This window comes from Lissotriton helveticus, chromosome 3_1, assembly GCF_964261635.1.
Source record: "Lissotriton helveticus chromosome 3_1, aLisHel1.1, whole genome shotgun sequence".
NCBI lineage: Eukaryota > Metazoa > Chordata > Amphibia > Caudata > Salamandridae > Lissotriton > Lissotriton helveticus.
The window spans coordinates 291,277,419-291,297,570 of record NC_136061.1 but is presented as its reverse complement, the minus strand read 5'-3'; the positions used below and the strand labels follow the sequence as shown (position 1 = coordinate 291,297,570).

The window sequence follows — 20,152 nt, the reverse complement described above, 5'->3', positions numbered from 1 at the left end:
GGTCGATAAAAGCGGCAAAAAGGGTACCACCTCCAAGTGTGACAGTCTTCCAAAAAATCATACAAAACCTCAAGACCTGGTCAATGGTACTTATACCAGATCTGAAGCCCGCCTGTAATGGGGACAATATTCCTTCAAGCTCCATCCACCCCAAAACCCTCACCAGAATCATTCGAGCAAACACTTTTTGAAAACAGTCAATTAAACTGATTGGGCGGTAATTCCCAGGGTTTGATCTATCACCCTTTTTATGTATGGGGATGATCTCCGCCCCTTTCCAGGTATTGGGGATGCTAGCACCTCCTGCTATGGTATTGGCTATATTAGTTAGATAGGGTACCCAAAGGCCTATGTTTACTTTGAAAAGGTCTACCGGGATTTGATCCAACCCAGGTGCCTTCCCCCTCTTTGTTAACCCTAGCGCATACTCCACTTCAGCTTCGGTAAAAGACAGGGTCGTAGTACTTGGGATTATTACCGTCAGCATAGAAGGTCTGGGTAAGGGGTCTACGGCTACTGGGCAAAATTGGGTAGAGTAATATTTAATCCAGTCTTCCGGGGATACATGGTTAGACGGAGTGCGAAACTCACCATCCTTTCCACATTTAACTATATCCCAGAATTTAGTCTGGTCATTTGATTTACTGGCATCTAGTAGATCTGACCAGAACTCATCTTCCCAATCCTTTTTTGCCACCCATTGCACCCTTTTATACCTTTTCCTGGCCTCTTTAACTGCACCAGAATCTCTAGATTTAACTTGCTCAATGAGATGTCTATGGGCCTCTCTACATTCTCTATTGTACCATTTTGCTCTTTGGGGATTCGAGTGACCGCTGTTTAACTTACATGGCTTTGATAAAATCATTTTAAGTTTAGAAAAACATTCATCATGTAGGCCCATCATCGTATTTAATTCACCCTGACCCCGCTCAGCTGCAACGGACCTCATATTCTTTATGGTGTTAGTAACAACATTTTCAATGTCGGCCTGTATCATTGCATCGTTAGAAATTAGTGACCACTTCACTCTCCTCCGATCATTTGCCAAGGTTACAACCCCAGGCCCCCTTTGAACAGGTTCTCCTAGGCCTATCTGACCGGACATTTTAAATTTCAAAGACAAGGGATTATGGTCACTTTCTGGACGTACTATAATTTCCATGTCATCAACTATACTCCAATATTCCATTTTTATAAAGATGTAATCAATCCGACTTTTCCTTGCACCATTGTCAAAAGTGGGTTTAGCTTCAATGTCCGATTTGGTGCGTCCATTCACTGCCCGAAGTCCCCATGTAAGACAAAAAGCTGTCCAGTTCAGGGCTGCATCCGTGGCTTTGACTGGAATTTTGTTGGAAAGTTCGGGGATCATCCATGTGGCGTCTTCCTCAAACCCCCAATTGTCCTCCGGCAGATACAATGGCTCAATCGTACAATTGATATCCCCTGCTATAATGATTAGTGAGGCTTTGTTCCAGCCCATTAGTAGCGTATCTAGAGCACCAATCAACCTGGGGCTTCGGCCACCCGGGAGACCTCTGGAATATATATTAATAATGAGCATGTCCTGCCCCCCTGCTATGCTCACCCTGATAGCCAGAATGTCAGGATTATCTATATACAATTCAGCAGCTGAGAAACACCAGGACTGTTTTACCCATGTGGTTAATCCCCCAGATGCCCGCCCCTTTGTACCTTTTATAGCAGGTTTAGAGAAGTTTAAATAACCAGCCAGATAAAATGGAGATGTAGCCCACGTCTCCTGCAACAACACAACCTCATAATTGCCTATAAACCCCAACCAATCCTCCGATTCCAAGCGCCACTTGGCTCCAGCAACATTCCAAGACACCATATGTGAGTTTAGTGAATCTATCTCTGCATGATTGTTCCTAACAGGGATAGAAAAATGGGGGCTCAGTGAATCAGTGCCAATTGGACCCTTGGCTTCTATATTAGAGGTGGTGATGTTTGTCCCCCCATGCTCCCTCTGCGTCCTAGGATTATGGAGCGTAAGCAGTTGCTCCTTTGCTAGTTGTTGGATATGAGTGGGAGGGGTATACACTTCTTCAACTTCCATAGATCCTGAACTAGGTAGCTGGGTCGTTGCACATAGTCAGTCCACCCATTCTAGGTCTGACAGTGCCTCAAATTGGTTGTGGAGTGGAGGATAATATTGGGGGTGGTGTGTTGCAGGCTCTCGGGGTCTTCCCCCTTTAACTTTCCATGGGTTGTGGCCCATGTAATTAGTTTGGTGTATATAGGGATAGAAGTAGCCAAGGTTTAAGGTCTGAACGTCACCCAAACGGGCGAATCTTGGTTTCCTCTGGATTCTGTCTACTACCCAGTAATCTCTAAATGAAACCAAAATACAGTCCCCTTCCAGATCTTTTTCACCCTTTCCTACCCATTCTACTCTCCTTACATAAAGGATTTCTGTAGGGGAGGAAGGGGGAAGTGGGCGATGTTTATTCAGCCAAAATGTGACCTTATTTCGCAGATCCATTTGGGATTCTTTGGAACCCTCTCTAAGGGGGGCCACGCCTGTTAGTACAATAGTATATTGTGACGCTTCTGGGGGCAGATTAACTCTCAATGGGTTTCGTGTGGATCTATTATTAGTCCTCTTATTCCTGTCGGTATATGGGGTTTTATTATCCCTTCCCAATGCAGGGGTGTAAACCGGGGTGTTTTCCCCCTGATTTGATGCACCATTCCCTCGTTCTTTTTTCCCCTGAACAGTATTAACTGCCAAAGGATGTTTGGCCTTCGGTGTTTCTTTGGCCGGGACTCTACTAACAGGTGGTATTTTTATCCCCGTTTGTTGTTTCTTGTTTGTATTAGTAGTTGGTGTCACCACTGGATTGATCTTAGTTATCCCCGTATTTACAGTTGTTCCCCCATTTGGGTTTGGGCCCCTCAGCTTTATACCAGTGGGTATTAAATTTTGTAAGAGGTCCATATTAATATTAATAGCTGCTTCTAAAACATCTATTTTAGCGGACATTATCCTAGTGTTCTCAATAACTGGAAGCAATAAGGATTTAACCATTGCTTCCATTTTTGCCAACAGGGCATCGTCACTGCTAAAACAGGTTGGACAAGTGTTTGACGACCCAGAGTGAGCCAGTGATGGGCAGTACACTACTGGGGGTCCTTGAATAGACTGGGAGTGGGAGGAGCTATTTGCATGATCTAGTTTGATTTGTTTCTGCTCCATGACCCCCTGTGGGCTTGAAACGTGTTTTCTTTTTCGTGAAGCCTGCTTAGGAGTTACAGGTAACGGGACAGGAGTACTGGGTAAGGTAAGGATATGTACTTGCGGGTTTCCTGGCGAAGTACACTTATCATTCTCACTAAGTACGCTATCCCCTTCTATACTAGTCGAACTATAGTCAGGGTTCAAATCCATATTTTCTTGTGGCTTATGTGTTATAGCTTCAACCCCGTCCTCATGGACTAATATGTCAGTGTTTGATATAGAGATACAGTTAAACGCTGCATTGGTTAATGGACTTTTAGCACAGGCCAGAGCACCTAGTGAGGAGCGTTTCCCAGTGACTAAGTCCAGGGACAATCTATGCTCGACCTGTTGAATTTCTTTTTCTAATATTCCAGTAGCTCTGGTAATGAAAGCATCTAGGGGGCCTGAAACAACACCCTGTGTAGTTTGAATATGGACCAATCGTTGTTTACCTGATCTCAGGGCCATATTTATATGTAAGTGTTAGAGCCTCTGGGTACAGTTAGACAAAAGTATCTAAATATAATATAAGAAATTAAATGGACCAGGACTTTTGGCCCAACCCAACCTCGTCCGGCCCCGGACGGCCACAGACGGTCCCGCCCTTGTCCCGGGCTTCTCCCGGCGCTACCGCGCAGCGGAAATGGCGGTGACAATTTATATGCAACTGAAGGGGAGGGGGAGGAGCAGGCAGGGAGAGCGGCCCAGGTGATCTCTATTCGGGCAAGCAAGCGCTCCTGGGAGCTGTGGTCCTGCTCCAGCGCCTGCTTTCACTCGCAGCCCCGCCTGACTCACTCCTTCGCCAGACACCGACGTGAAGATCAAGGGTCCAGAATCCACCCCAAGCGCAGCGGGACCCGCGGAGCGGGTACCGCAAGAAGTAGGTTTTTCGTGCAGGGATTAGTACACCGTCCTCGCGCTAGCAGCCAAAAGCACAAAATAAGGGCGTCCCGGTGCAGGTCCAGAACACAGGAGTTTTAAAGTCCAGAAGAGGGGGAGGAGCAGGCAGGGAGAGCGGCCCAGGTGATCTCTATTCGGGCAAGCAAGCGCTCCTGGGAGCTGTGGTCCTGCTCCAGCGCCTGCTTTCACTCGCAGCCCCGCCTGACTCACTCCTTCGCCAGACACCGACGTGAAGATCAAGGGTCCAGAATCCACCCCAAGCGCAGCGGGACCCGCGGAGCGGGTACCGCAAGAAGTAGGTTTTTCGTGCAGGGATTAGTACACCGTCCTCGCGCTAGCAGCCAAAAGCACAAAATAAGGGCGTCCCGGTGCAGGTCCAGAACACAGGAGTTTTAAAGTCCAGAGGAGGGGGAGGAGCAGGCAGGGAGAGCGGCCCAGGTGATCTCTATTCGGGCAAGCAAGCGCTCCTGGGAGCTGTGGTCCTGCTCCAGCGCCTGCTTTCACTCGCAGCCCCGCCTGACTCACTCCTTCGCCAGACACCGACGTGAAGATCAAGGGTCCAGCCTATCTCAACAGCCTTCAAGCTCCTGATCCACGCACACAAGGCACTTCACAAGACCGGCCCAGCCTATCTCAACAGCCGACTCTCCTTCTAAGTACCCAACAGGAATCTCCGCTCCACAGACCTCTCCCTGGCTACCATCCCACGCATCCGCAGAACCACAGCCGGAGGCAAATCCTTTTCCCACCGCGCCGCCAAGACTTGGAACACCCTCCCCCTCATCCTACGACAAACCGAAGACTTTCTAACCTTCAGGAGACAACTCAAAACCTGGTTGTTCGAGCAGTAGCAACAGCACCCCCTTCCTCCCCACCCCTCAGCAGCTTGAAACCCTTGCGGGTATGTAGTGCGCTTTACAAATTATATGATTGATTGATTGATTGATTGTTACATGATAATGAACATAAGTGCATATTAGCTGATCTATGATTACAAACTTATAATCACTTATATGGCCTGAGGTCTTGATTAGCAAATAAGCAAATACACAATTAAAGGGGGTATCTAAGAGACATATAAGGTCATTTGGTAGAGCCCTTGGCCCTATTCAATAGATAGCAAGCACACAAACCTTCCAAAAGTGTTTGCTGCAAATGTTACCTACATTTTGTTCAAGAACCAAGTAGTTAATATATTTGATCACAGATATCATATGATGGGGAAAGTCTGTAGTGTCATATATTGTATACTTTATTGTCCATGACCAAAGGCTTTAACTCTGGTTAATTTAATCTCCTCAGTCATTAATCATTGTTAACCTCTTGCCCTGCAGTCATAGCCGTGAGCCCCGGAGAAAAGTGCGTAATTCAGGTAAGGATAACAGTGGTTGATGCCCAACACCATGTGGGCAATGAGGCTATTAGTACCAGTCGATCCTAGCAAAGGCAAATATAAAGCCCACCCCCTATTTCTGCTTCATGTCCCTGCCACTGAATGTAGACAAATGCAAAAACAACAGTTGATGGACAGACTGCAGAACAATGTCATACATTCACCTCAGTACAGAGATCTGGGCCTAAATCCATCGTTTATTTGCTCACCATGCCATTGCAGTTTGAACCCAGCCATATGCAAATCAGTCTTGACCCTGTGCCCCATGGGAACAGTCCAGCCTGAACTGCCAAGCCAGGTCCTCCCTGGACTGGAAACAAGCATCCTAGGACCGGTTTTGGGCTTTCAGCCCTCATCAGCCAGGATAGCTTGTTTCTAGTGCATGGAGAGCACAGGACTCACGTCTGAGCATACCCGTTCCACTCGGGATGACAAATTCAAAAACAACAGTTGATGGACAGAATGCAAAACAATGTCATACATTCACCCCAGTACAGAGATCTGGGCCTAAATCCATCGTTGTTTTGCTCACCATGCCATTCCAGTTTGAACCCAGCCATATGCAAATCAGCTTTGACCCTTTGCCCCATGGGAACAGTCCAGCCCGAACTGTCAAGCCAGGTCCACCCTGGACTGGGAGGACCTGGCTTGATGAGGGCTGAAAGCCCGGTTTCGGGCTTTCAGCCCTCATCAGCCACAATAGCTTGAGTCTAGTGGCATGGAGAGCACAGGACTGACGTCTAAGCATGCCCATCGCACTCGGGGTGATGAATGCAAAAACAACAGTTGATGGGCAGAATGCAGAACAATGTCATACATTCACCCCAGTACAGAGATCTGGGCATAAATCCATCGTTTTTTTGCCCACCAGGCCATTCCAGTTTAACCCAGCCATATGCAAATCAGTCTTGACCCTGTGCCCCATGGGAACAGTCCATCCCGAACTGCCAAGCCAGGTCCTCTCTGGACTGGAAACAAGCATCCTAGGACCGGTTTCGGGCTTTTGGCCCTCATCAGCCAGGATAGCTTGATTCTAGTGGCATGGAGAGCACAGGACTCACGTCTGAGCATGCCCGTCCCACTCGGGGTGACAAATGCAAAAACAACAGTTGACGGACAGACCGGGCGGAAAAGGTTTAATATGGTGGCGGTGTCTATTAGACACTGCCAGCCATTTACCATGGGCCAAAACAGATGCCTTTCCGTGGCGGCATCGGCATGCGGTCTTCACTTCGGGGGCCCTCTTTGGGCCCCCGAAGCGAAGGAGAGATGTGGGGTGCACACGGGGGGGTACCTGTGGTACCACCCTGCATTTGCATAAACAAAGCGGTCATTTGCATAAACAAAGCGGCAGGCACCGCGCGGTGCCTGCCGCTTTGTTTATACAAATGCATACATGCACATTTAGCATTGTGGCGGGCGGTGCTGAGAGCACCGCCCACCACAATGCTAAAAATGCGGGATGCGCCCGGGCGCAGGGCGGTCCCGATCACCGATCCCGCCATCCTAATACCCCCTTTGTTTTTTAACAGGATTGCGAATACCTTTAACATTCCAAGAGATAACACGAAGACAACTCATCCCTGGAAATTGAATAAGAGTAGGCAGAAGAGTGAAGAGAATTAAAAAAAGAGAAGAAGAGAGAATAAGGGTAAGAAGAGGTTGGAAAGATGTAGATAACAAAAAAGAGTAAAAAGAGAAGCGATTGAACCAAATGACCGCCACAGGAATAGGAACCGGAGCAGGTTGAGAGAATAGTAGAGAACTATAAGCTGAGATGAAAAATAGGAAATCAAAATAAGGGAACAATAAAGAGCCATGAGCCCAGAAAAAAGAGAAAAGGATATAGGCAGAAATAGAGAAGGAAAGTGTTGCCAGAAAAACAATGAAGGAGGAGAAAGAAGATAACTGGAATGAGATAAGAAAAAAGAGATGACAAAAAGTCAGATGGCTTTAGCCATACCAATCCACAGAAAAAGAAATAGTGTGGGGGTTGGGGGGGACAGCAAGAACCAAGACGACCACTCCACTGAGACGAAACACCGAGAAGAAAAATAAACTGATATGGTGAATAATAAAAAAATGAAAGAGAAAAAACTACAAATTTACATTAGTAGACAAGTGAAACAAGGAGGAAGGCGACTTACCAAACAATAAAGAACTAAGCAACAGGATGAATCAGACGTGATAAACAGAAGGAGAATGCTGGCATGAATCCTCAACAACAGGACAACACAAGGGGAACCTGGAAAATATGAAAAAATATAGACATATTCACGATAAATAACACGACATACCAACAAATATTAAGTCTCAAAGAGAAAGACAAACATATATATAAAATAACAAAACAATCAATGATTGCTAAGTTCCATGAGTTCTCCACGATGAGAATGGATGAACTTCAGAAGGTCAGCTGGATCCTCAAAGGAGAATGTTCTATCTTTGTAAGTCACTTTAAAGAAACAAGGATGTATGAGGTCATAGCGAGCAGTCACGGATTTGAGAGCTGGTCTGAGATCAAGAAATGATTTACATCTGTTAGCTGTTGGTTTAGAGGCATCTTGACTAAAAAAGATTTTATGTCCGGACCATAGCATCTGTTTGTGTTGTTTGGCCGCACTGAGGATTGCCATAAGATCAGAATACTGCAGGAAATATGCGATGATGCCTCTTGGTTTAGTAGAAGAGGAAGCAGATTTAGGCCCTAATCTGTGCGCCCTTTGAATGTTAAAATCTGTTGATTTAGGTAGGCTAGCAATCTGTAAGACTTGGATTTTCAGGAAGGAGATCATATCAGAACCCCCGGGAACCCTCCGGGATTCCATAAATGCGTAAGTTGTTACGGCGATTTCGATTTTCTAAATCCTCTGCAGTTTTCTTAAATTGGGTAACCTCTTTAGTGAGGGTGTCAACTTTAGCAATTATGTTTTGCGCATCACTTAACTTCTGCTCAACATCAGACAGTCTCAAGTCAAGGCCAGACCATTTTTCCTCAATCTTTTGAAGAATAGCGGTGGTATCAAACATAAAGGAACGAATCAGGCGTAATTCTTCCATAATATCCTCCAGCGTGAGGGGAGGAGGTGACTTAGGCAGAGAACAGAGGTCCTTCTTGAGTCGCTTTCCAGAGTTCGTTGTTGTATCTTTACGATCTCCAGAAGCAGCTCCCGCAGCACCCTGAGACTTGGAAGTTTGCAAGTAATCCATGACATAAAGATCAATGTGACGAATTAAGAGCACAAAATATGAAAAACACCAAGATAAGGACAAAAAAAGTTTCTCTGGTTATAATGAGCAGAGCGAAGGGGTGTAGAAAGATAATATTCCAAAAAGCTACTGCAAGAGAAAAGACAGTCGTCTGTCACAGAGAACGCCACCAAGTGAAATATCAGGAGGAGCCAAAGCAACCAACAGGCGTATATTACCTTGAATATGTTAGTGTTGTAGAGAATGAATAGTGGCTCTCAATAAAATGCTGGACTAGACTGTTGGCACATAAAAAATGCTATATATATGCAGGCAGTTAAAGAATGCATTAAACATTGGTAGTGTAAGAAGACAAAAAAGTACCCGGAAACAGAAACAGCTGCAAGGAGAAATATAAAGCTGGCATGGTGCTGAGGAGAAACAAATTCAAACTGCCTAAATGAAAATAGGCCCTTTATTCTGCTGAGAAAAAGAGTCTCTTTTGCAGATAAGAAAAAAAAGCAAATTAGCTTTTAGAGAAAGTAGCAGGAGGTGTTGGTTCCAAATCTATTGTGAAGCAGTCAGTGAGCTAAATGCACGCTATATTTTACATGCGCAAAAGGGCAGTCGCCATCGCTGAGGAGATCTTAATGCAGGGGAAAAAAAGATTACTTGTTGCTTGAATCGGTCGGAAACATGGCTGCGTACTCCTGGCAGTTTTCGATGCGTTAGCCTTCGTCCGCGAACATCGGCGTTGCGGTTAAGAGGCTCCTTCGGCGAGAAGTGAAGCTCGGTGCGCCGGAGCTTCTCAGGTTGCGGCCATCTTGCCGCTGCGTGCCTTCTTGTAGAAATTCTAAGGTAAAGATTCTGCTGCTAGAAGTCTGTATAAGATGTCATTGATCAACGGTAAAGTGATATGTAATGTCGCTAGTGATGAAATCAGTGTCATTTGTGACCACATCTATCACACCATGTGTGAGGCCTCCAGCAGTCCATTGGGGGAAGGGCAAGACGGCAGGAGGTGTTGTGTTTTTTTTGTAACTAACCTTAACTGGCCATATCACAGGATTTGGTAATATTTCATACCCGTAACTTCACTTAAGCAGTGTTTTCTGAGGGGAATTTCTGAAGTTTGGTAAAAAATAGGTCCCTTAACAAAGTTTGTTTAGTGAATACATATATGTGTTTGTGTATGTAAATGTGTGTGTTTTATGTGTATTGGCAATATTTTCATGCATATCGTGTTTCCCTAAAACGTAAACCAGGCTGGCTAGCTCTAGAATACTATACATCGAGAGCCGGGGAGTTGTGAAGGAGATGTTTTAAGATTCTTTAAATCGAGTTCGAGTGGGGAGGGGTATGGAGGAGTCTCTTTTGTGTACGGTGTTGTCCCACGTAGGTGTTTAGCTTCTCTGCCAGTAACCATCAGTAACATTATCCCAAATATACATAAAAATGTGGGAAATGCCGGAAAACCACCCCCATTAAACATGTTTGAAAAATACAGAAATTGTAATATCTGCACATTTTGTGACTAATGATGGCAGCACTTTGGCAAACAACACTCCTCACTCACAAAACATGTTTTGAAGCCTAACAGGAGCTTTTCACTCATTCCTAACTACATGGAATATTTACCATTGTAATATTGAATAGGTTAGGTCAATACAAGATTCTTACTTTATAAACATTTTGCATCAGGTTACAAACTTGTAAGAGTCCTGTAATTAAAAAATGTAACAGATGCAGTGATCCAGTACCAAAATCTTGTAAAATGTTGTTTGTCAACATACATGAGACTAACACTTATATGGTCAACTTTATCCTTCTAAAACCCAGGCCTGTGCAAAATTATTAGGCCTGACATATTCCCAAATGTACACAGTTTCGGTTATTCAACATCTGTTACATTCTGCACATTTTTTAGTGCAAAATTTCTCAATTATTTTTCTTCTAAAGGGAACTAGTTTGACAAGAGTCTTGTAGGAGACATTTTCTCCTCAAACTAGTCCCCATCCCGGTTTCTCATTACACTATTGAATGTGAGGTATGCCTTTGTGTTCAATTTGTAAACAAAAGAAGGTATTGGGTCCTAAAACTGACCAGCCTGGACCTCAACAATCGCAAAACAGAACAAAGTGGCTAGTCAGGTTCGTTTTGTAATGAGTTAGGACGCACTCAGCCAGTTTGTGCTGGGTGAACCACAAGTATTGTATTACAAAAGATTTATTTTCATTTTTAATTGAGTTTCATAAATTTGTCCATATGTCTTCGAAGGAATATCTTGTCAAAACAGTCGAATCAACAACAGACAATTATGTGCGCAATATATACATGTGTAAAGAATGTTCACAATAGATACTCAAAATTCACAACATCAACATACGACTTATTACATAATTATTACATACAAAACAAATTGAAACATGAGAAGCATTACACCAGGAGGGGAGCATTACACAGAAAAAACCCCAAAAAAAACAAAACAAAAAAAAACCAGTCCTTAAACTTATATACCAATGGACAGGCGGAACTAAGAATGCAATGAAACTGCCTGCCTGTCTCACAAGACCTGTGATAGAATGTTTTCAAGATTGCCAGCTAGGGCCCACGGCAGTGGTATTAATTATTCCCTGGCTGCACCCTTCTTTCTTGTTACAGGCTGGGGGGTCAACGCGTTTCGAACCGTAGATAATTAAAGGTTCTCCTCAGGACGGGGACTGGGTGAGTTCTTCACTGAAAAGAAATTAAGGAGTGGTGTCAAGCTAGTAGTGTGAATACATAAGTGCCCTCTCTGACTGGAAAGGGAAGATTATTGCCATTTACCTGCAATGAACGCGCAGGGGCTGCAAAAGTGGAGATTGACCTCACATCGTGTGAATTTTCTGAAAGACAAGGGTAGGTGGCAGTCAGGACTAGTCAATTCAAGGGGTCCCCATAAATACACAGACATAGATGGTAAAACGGCAGGAACACGATCCCGTGTCCTACCTGCACTTGGATGTAGAAGCAAGAGGAGAGGTAAAAAGACTCGTGGGTCAGGATGCCCGGGAATTGGTCCGGAGTCGATAGGTAGAGCTGCTCACCTTGTCTGAAATACTGAATGGAAAGGAGCGGTCAGGGCTATAGTGCACAGTGCCTCCGCGGTTGGAAATAGTCGAGGACAGAAATTGCGACCAAGGATATATAAATATTATCATGTCCTACCTGGCTTGTTTCTGACTGCGGGTAGACGAAGAAGACCGGAGAGGAATCCGGAGGTAGCAGGGCTCGAGACTCTCCTGCACTAGACCGCTGGATGTAAAGCGGAAAGTATTAACAAGCATTCACGGGTCAAGGCTGGTGTGTATCAAAATCAGGGCTTTCTAACTTACTAGAACGGGAGCTGGATTCAATCAATATATTCATGCATATTGTGTTTCCCTAAAACGTAAACCAGGCTGGCTAGCTCTAGAATACTATACATCGAGAGCCGGGGAGTTGTGAAGGAGATGTTTTAAGATTCTTTAAATCGAGTTCGAGTGGGGAGGGGTATGGAGGAGTCTCTTTTGTGTACGGTGTTGTCCCACGTAGGTGTTTAGCTTCTCTGCCAGTAACCATCAGTAACATTATCCCAAATATACATAAAAATGTGGGAAATGCCGGAAACCCCCCCCCCCATTAAACATGTTTAAAAAATACAGAAATTGTAATTTCTGCACATTTTGTGACTAATGATGGCAGCACTTTGGCAAACAACACTCCTCACTCACAAAACATGTTTTGAACCCTAACAGGAGCTTTTCACTCATTCCTAACTATTTTTGTTTTTTTAAAATATATTTTTATTGCAGATTCGTGGGGAGTACAAGCTTACATTTCAATAACACGACAGTCGGTGGTGACCATCATCAGAGGACGTAGAGAACATAACACAGCCGTTCAGCCCACAACCCGGAGGTCGGGCGGTGGTAGCCACACGATGTCTAGAAGAAACAAAAATCAGGAGAAAGAAAGCCTGGAAAATCTCCGTCCTCAGGCAGTCACTTGAACCATTATCTGCTTTTCACCATCCCCACACTCATCCAGCCCAACAATTGTACTGCTACAAAAAAAAACCAGTTTCCCGCCCTCCACCCCCGTCAGTGTCGCTGCTGGTGTGGGCTTTATTTCAATATATGCATTTATGATCCAAAGAGATCCGGTCATCAGTATATCTAGTTGTGTCTCATGGAACCCTCATGTGGTTACTCATCGTCATTCTCATCCTCTAGCAAATGATCTTTCAGCGCTTGCACCAGCCCTTCCCATGCCCTCGCCATCTCCATGCTCTTCTCATTGGATGTCCTAGTGGCCTGCTGAAACCTGACTGTACTCTCTCCCTGGGCCCATTTCAGTAATTCGTTCGTCCACCTCCTACTGGATGGGCCCTCCCTCGACTTCCAGTGCCAGGTGATTTCCCTCTGTGCCAATATGAGCCCCAAGTCAATAAATTTACTAGTGATCTTTGTTTTAGCCGTGTGGGGAAACCAAAGCAGTAAACAGGTGGCCATATCAAACTCCAGTTGGCGTTCAGTGATTGCCTGAAGCAGCTCCCCCACCTCGGACCAATAAGTTCCCAACTGCGGGCAGCTCCACAACATATGATCGAACTCCACAGCAGGCGCCATGCATCTAGGGCATACAGCGTCAAGGGCCTGGAAGTGTCTCCTAATCTTCCCCGGGGTAAGGTAGGCTCTATGCACTACAAAAAAGTGTACCAGCTGAAACCGGGCATTTCTGCTCCCCTTCCACGTCCTCCGTAGTATGTGGCCCCACACCGCGTCTGGTATCGGCTTACCAAGGCTGTCCTCCCATTTCAACTTTAAGACTGTAAGTGGTTCCAAGCCCTCGGCCAACATCCGGGAGTGGAGACAAGTGATCGCCTTATAAGTGCCCGCTGCCATCACCACATATTGGCAGGCTGTAGTCGTGCCAGGCTCCACTTGTCCCATCTGCCAGTGTTTACGGATCGCCGTCGTCACAGCCGCATGAAGGAGAAAACCACCATCCGGGACACCAAAGAGGTCCTGCACCACCCGGAAAGGCAACAATTCGCCATCGGCATAAAGGTCGCCCACCATGTGGAGACCCAGCTCCTCCCAATCCAGGAGCGGGGACCAGTCCCCACCATGCGGTAGTGCCGTCAACATACCCAACGGGATTTCAGGAGCGTATGGGTGGGCTACCCCCACTCGCCTCTGGCTCCTGTTCCAGCACAAACGTAGGGTACGTTCCTCCAGCGTCAGAGCGCGCAACTCGAGCCTCTGCTGCATCACTATATAAGATAGTACATGTCTTTGCACCCCCTCCCCTCCGGCCTGGGCCTCTGAAAACTCTCGCCACGTTCTGAGTGAGGATCTGCAACTGCGCCGCCAAATAGTAGAGCTCAAAATTAGGTACCGCCAGGCCACCCTCTGCTCTTGGCCTCTGGAGCGTGGTCAGAGCCACACGGCGTCGGCCATGTCCCCACAGGAAGTCTATTGTCATGGTGCGTAACTCCCTAAAGACCCTCTGTGGGATCCACAGCGGCAGCGTGCGGAAATAATAAAGCAGCCTGGGCAAGGCCACCATCTTCAGCAGCGCCGCCCTGCCTTGTATCGAAAGGGGAAGGGTCACCCAGAACGCCATACAGCCTCTCAAGGCCCGTATACAACGCCCCACATTCCCGTCCAGCAGGTTATTGACGCCGTGGTAAATGCGGACCCCCAGATAGGTAAAGCACGAAGGTTCCCAGATAATGATCCGGGCCAGCTGCGGCCTGGGCGCGTCCTCCCGCAACGGAAAGAGGCAGGTCTTGTTCCAGTTCACCCGAAGGCCGGATAGCTTCCCAAAAAGCGACAACAACTCAGTCGCCCCATCCAGGGCCATAGCCGTGTCCTCTAAGAACACCAGCAAGTCATCCGCATAGAGTGAGGTGTACTGTGGAGACCCTCGGCTCAGCACTCCGGCATAGGCCCTTCCTGTTCTAGCCCGGGCCGCCAAGGGTTCCATCGCCAGTGCGAACAACAGCGGGGAAAGAGAACATCCCTGCCTCGTGCCTCTCCCTACCGGATAGTCAGAAGAGATCACCGAGCCCAGCCGCACCCTGGCAGACGCCGAGGAGTAAAGGACTCTCGTCCAGCGTCCAAAGTGTGCATCCAGACCGTATTTCTCCAGCACTTTGTCGAGATAGCTCCACTCTAAGCTATCAAAAGCTTTCTCGATATCTACAGACAATACTGCTGGCATCTGGTCCGGGTCCCATGAACTATCCAATACGCGCACAAGGCGGCGGATGTTGATCGATGTATTTCTGGTCGGGATAAACCCAGCCTGATCGGGATGGACCAGCGTGGTCATGTGGGGCAAGAGTCTAGTAGCCAGAATGCGGCTCAGAATTTTATAGTCCACCGTTAGCATGGACAATGGCCTATAGGAGGTCACTTCGACGTCCTCCTTACCCGGCTTTAAGAGTGGAATTATCAGAGCCTCTCTCATCGACTGAGGCAAGTATCCCAGTTCGAGCGCCTCGGCATACACCACCAGCAGTCTAGGCGCCAGAACATCAACATAGTGAGCATAAAATTCCACTGGAAGGCCATCCACACCCGGTGTTTTATTCCGGGCCATCTGCTTGATCGCACCCCTTATTTCAGGAAGCGTTATTGCGCTACCTAGATCCTTAGCACTATCCTCATCCAGTGTCGGGAGTTGGAGCTCTGCAAGATAATCGTCTATCTCGGGGATCCCCACCTCCAGCTGGCCACTATAAAGAGTCGTGTAGTAATTGAGAAAGCGGGAAAGAACCGCCGTTTGGGAGTAGACCATCCCACCCGACTCATCACGTATACTCAGGATCGGGCAGCCCCTGGGAATCGGGTTGGCCAATTTCGCCAGCAGCGTTCCCACCTTATCACCCTCCACATGAGCTTTCGTCAGGTATAACCGGTAGTCATAACTCCTCAGACGTTCAGTCTCCACAGCCATTCGTTCCCTCGCCTCCAACAATTGTGGGTGCAGGGCCGGATGTTCCGGTCGCCGGCGTTCTAGGTCCCGCAGTGCCCCCTCCGCCTTGTCCACGTCAGCTAGAAGGCTCGTCCGTACACCGGAGTACTTTCCTATGCACAGTCCTCTGACCACCACCTTGAACGCGTCCCATTCTAAAGCCCTGGTGGTGGCGGTCCCATCGTTGACGGCAAAATAACCCTCGATGCCCGCTCGGAGGTCAGAACTAAAAGCCCCGTCTTCTAAAGTTTCGGGCCGCAACCTCCAAGTGGGAATCACGGTTCGAACACGTTGCCATTTGATGTGCACCAACTGGGGGTTGTGATCAGATATGGTCCTGGTCAAGTACTCCGAATGCGACACCAGGGCTGCTATTGTAGTGTTACAGAGGATCGAGTCGATCCGAACATGCAACTCGTGGAGTGCGGAAAAGTGGGAGTAGTCCCTATCAGTAGGGTGTTGACCTCTCCAAACGTCTATGAGGCCCCATTGATTCTGCCACGCCTTCCTCTGTGTAGCCAGCCTATGGACCGGGGAGGAATGTAATGGTGGGTGTGACCTATCCAGCAGTGGATCTGCAATCGAGTTAAAGTCGCCCCCTAATAGGACCTGTCTCGCCAGGAAATGTGCCAGAGAACCAGACAATTTATCAAAGAAGCGGGCTTGTTCCGAGTTAGGGGCATAAACACTGCAAAGCACCACATCCCTACCATATAACCTGCCCTCCACCGCCACAAATCGTCCCTCGGATCTATGACCTGGTTCGTAGCCTGGAAGGGAACTCCAGCCCGCACCCACACCAAGACCCCCCTAGCAAATGCAGAGAATGCTGTGCCAAACACTTGGCCACGCCACCTTTTCTGCAAGGCATTGCATTCCGACTTGGTGAGATGGGTCTCCTGAAGCAGGGCAATCTGGACGCCACGTCGCACCAAGTATGCATGTACCTTATGGCGCCTTGCCATAGTCTGCAAGCCACGTACGTTCCATGTTAGACATTTCAAATCAGGTGAAGTCCCCGTTATGATCATCTTTCAGCACCTCAAGCGTACCAGTCATCCCGCCCACACTCAAACAGCACTGACCCCCAAACACAACACCCCATACAACTCCCTCAGTCCTCCCCCCCAGAACAGGACCCAATAACACATCAGTCCCCATCCAAACCCCCTTAACAACACACACAATCCTAATCTGTGGTAGTCACCACAGTAAGCCTTAAGGGCAAGAAGAGGCGGGTCTGGGCCAACGGGCGGCATGCGCCGCTTTCACTCCAAGTCCGACATCCCGTATAAAAGTGCGTCACCTGAAGTCCAGCACCAATGGATACTCAGGATATCCGCTGCAGCAGGGCCAGGTCCCAGTAAATCCAGCTCCAAAAGGTTCATTCCCCGAGGATCTCGTCCGCCGTCTGAGGCGTGACCACAGGGCCTCCCGCACTGTCCAAATCAGAAAGTTCCGGACCCGACTTCTCCTCCGCTTCCTCAGAGTCCGACCCCATTGCTGATCCACTTTTCTGGGAGCCTGTGATCGCCGCTGTCGCCACCAGAGCTCCTCGCTTGTCGGCGGCCATTAGATCAGTTCGTTGTTTCAGCAGCGCCCTATTTCGCCTGCGGATTCTCTGCGATTTTCGCACCCGGACCGGCTTCGGCCGTTCCCACTCTTCCCTCCCTCTGCGGTCCGTACCAGCTCTGTACGTTTCCAGCCACGTCCAGGCCTCCTCAGGAGTGAGGAAAAAATGCGTAGTTCCGTCCATGATAACCCTCAATTTGGCCGGGAAGAGCAGAGAGTACTGAATCCCTTCTTCACGTAGTTCTTTCTTCACCGATAGGTAGGAGGCCCTTCGCCTCTGAACGTCTTGAGCATAGTCCGGGAATATCGTAACCATACTATTCTCCACCTGGAAGGGTCCCGCCGAGCGAGCTCTCTGAATCAACAGGTCCCTGTCCTTAAAATGCAACACTCTGGCCACCACCGGTCTAGGAGGTCCACCCTGCAGAGGCGGCCTGGCCGGGACCCGGTGGGCTCTTTCCAAGGTGAAGAAGGGAGAAAGGCCTTCCGGAGCAACCACAGTCTTGAACCAGTTCTCCAGGTACTCCACAATGTCCCCACCTTCTGATTTTCCCAGAAGGCCCACCACTCGGACGTTGTTGCGCCGATTGCGACTTTCGGCATCCTCGGCCTTCCGTTCCAGGATCTCCAGGCGGGTCAGCACATCCTTTAACCTATGTTCCGCCGTGACCACAGCTGGCTTCAGGTCTTGGAGGGACAGCTCAGTGTCCTTAACCCTGTCCACCAGTTTGGCATGGTCCGCTTTCAGGAGCCCCAGTCCCGTCGCCACCTGTGCTATGTCCTGGCGTAACGACTCCTTCGTCGAGGTTATAGCCTCCAGGATATCATCGAGGCGCTTATTGAGCCGCTGTTCCTGTGTTGAGTCCATGGGAGACCCATGGGCCCCTTGGTCATCGTCCCGTCCCATCTTACGATCGGGCTGCTGCGTCGGCTTCAGCACCCCCGCCACCGCGGCCCTCGAAGCCTTTCGCTCCTCAGTCGCGACGTCACCGTGGCCCCTTCGGGGGACCCGGGCCTCTGGGTGCCGGTACCTGCTCAGGGGTCCCTCCACCAAGGGTGTGCCGTCAAATACCACGCTCGGAGCTACTCCACTGAGCAAAGCCCCCCTCAGATAGCGAGGCAGACACTGTGCACCTCCAAGTGCGTCACCTCGCTGACCGCCATCTTAGGCCTCCAACACGGAGCGAACTGTCCACAGCAGCGCCGCCATCAGGGGGGTCCCCCACCATCCGCTCGCCGGTGCACACCTCCAGAAAACAAGTGCGCCACGGTCTGGATCTGAATCTCGACCTGGTGCCCCCTCTCAGTCACGGGCCATCGAGTTAGAGTTTCCCTGTGCTGCCGGGGACCGCCGCCATTTTGTCGTCACCACCGGGCTCCCGATCAGCTCCGTCGAATGTCGTCGCCTAGCGGACCCCTCCTCCGACTCAGAACTGGTCGCAACAGCTGCCCCAGGTGTTACAACGTCCAGTGCTGTGTTACAGGCAACGACCAGGAGAATTATCAGGAGAATAACCGGGATCGGGCGCAGAGCTACCAGCTCACGCCGCCATCCCCGTCGGCGTCCAAGCCACGCCCCCCTCACTCATTCCTAACTACATGGAATATTTACCATTGTAATATTGAATAGGTTAGGTCAAAACAAGATTCTTACTTTATAAACATTTTGCATCAGCTTACAAACTTGTAAGAGTCCTGTAATTAAAAAATGTAACTTATGCAGTGATCCAGTACCAAAATCTTGTAAAATGTTGTTTGTCAACATACATGAGACTAACACTTATATGGTCAACTTTATCCTTCTAAAAACCAGGCCTGTGCAAAGTTATTAGGCCTGACATATTCCCAAATGTACACAGTTTCGGTTATTCAACATCTGTTACATTCTGCACATTTTTTAGTGCAAAATTTCACAATTGTTTTTCTTCTAAAGGGAACTAGTTTGACAAGAGTCTTGTAGGAGACATTTTCTCCTCAAACTAGTCCCCATCCCGGTTTATCATTCCACTATTGAATGTGAGGTATGCCTTTGTGTTCAATTTAACAAGAAATGCTGTGCTGAGAGTTTCGCAAAATCTCATGAAATTCTCAAATCGTTTTGCTATATTTAACATAAGAAAATTTCATATTTTGCACTCCACTAAAAAACCTTGGTTTTCTTAATGCTGTCATCAACTATATTATCTACAGACTTGCATCCCTAGTATCAGCGCAAATAACCCATCGCAATGATAGAAGATCGCTCTACTAACAACAATATATGTCATCGCATAACTGAAATTAACATATGATATAACGTGTAAAATGGCAGCCAGCAATTTCTTTTTGCATATTTACTTATAAACAGACATCTGTGTACGTTTTGAACTTGCAAAAGATATGGCATACCGACAAAAGATGTGCGTTTGGAATCAATTTGCTTTTTTATTAGTGGTTACGAGATTTTTCAAACATGAAAGTTAATTAAAAATGTAATTCAGTTAGGATTGTTGCTTATTAGTGTCTGTTTAAACTGGGAAATGCATTATCAAACTGCAATGGACTAATTAGCTATATTTGTGTTTAGGTCTCCCCGCGAAGCGCCGCCAAGTCGCCAAGGTATGTGTCTCCTTCCGATGACGGTGAAATGTATTGTTGCCACTTTGATGGTTAATGACCTTTGTGCAATGTTCAAGAAAATCTTGTACATGAACTAATTAAATGGGTCCTTCTGGGGCGGGGGGTGGAGGGATGTCCTGCCTGCCTCTGAGGCAGTGACAGCTAACCATGATAATAAGAATCAGTAATCTGACCACTTGCATAACGCACAGCATAAATCACTGGCATCCCCTGTCTGAATATCGAGC

The 20,152-nt window shown here is 47.7% G+C and overlaps 1 protein-coding gene across 2 annotated transcripts in view; it reads left to right on the top strand.

The window, feature by feature from the left end:
- The window catches only part of LOC144822378 (uncharacterized), a 1,092,528-nt gene that overhangs the window by 362,109 nt on the left and 710,267 nt on the right, over positions 1–20,152 (top strand). For both annotated transcript variants that reach the window (XM_078679823.1, XM_078679822.1), the window contains one exon: positions 19,873–19,904. In XM_078679823.1, the coding sequence (XP_078535949.1) occupies positions 19,873–19,904 (32 nt within the window). The remainder of the gene's footprint in view (positions 1–19,872; positions 19,905–20,152) is intronic.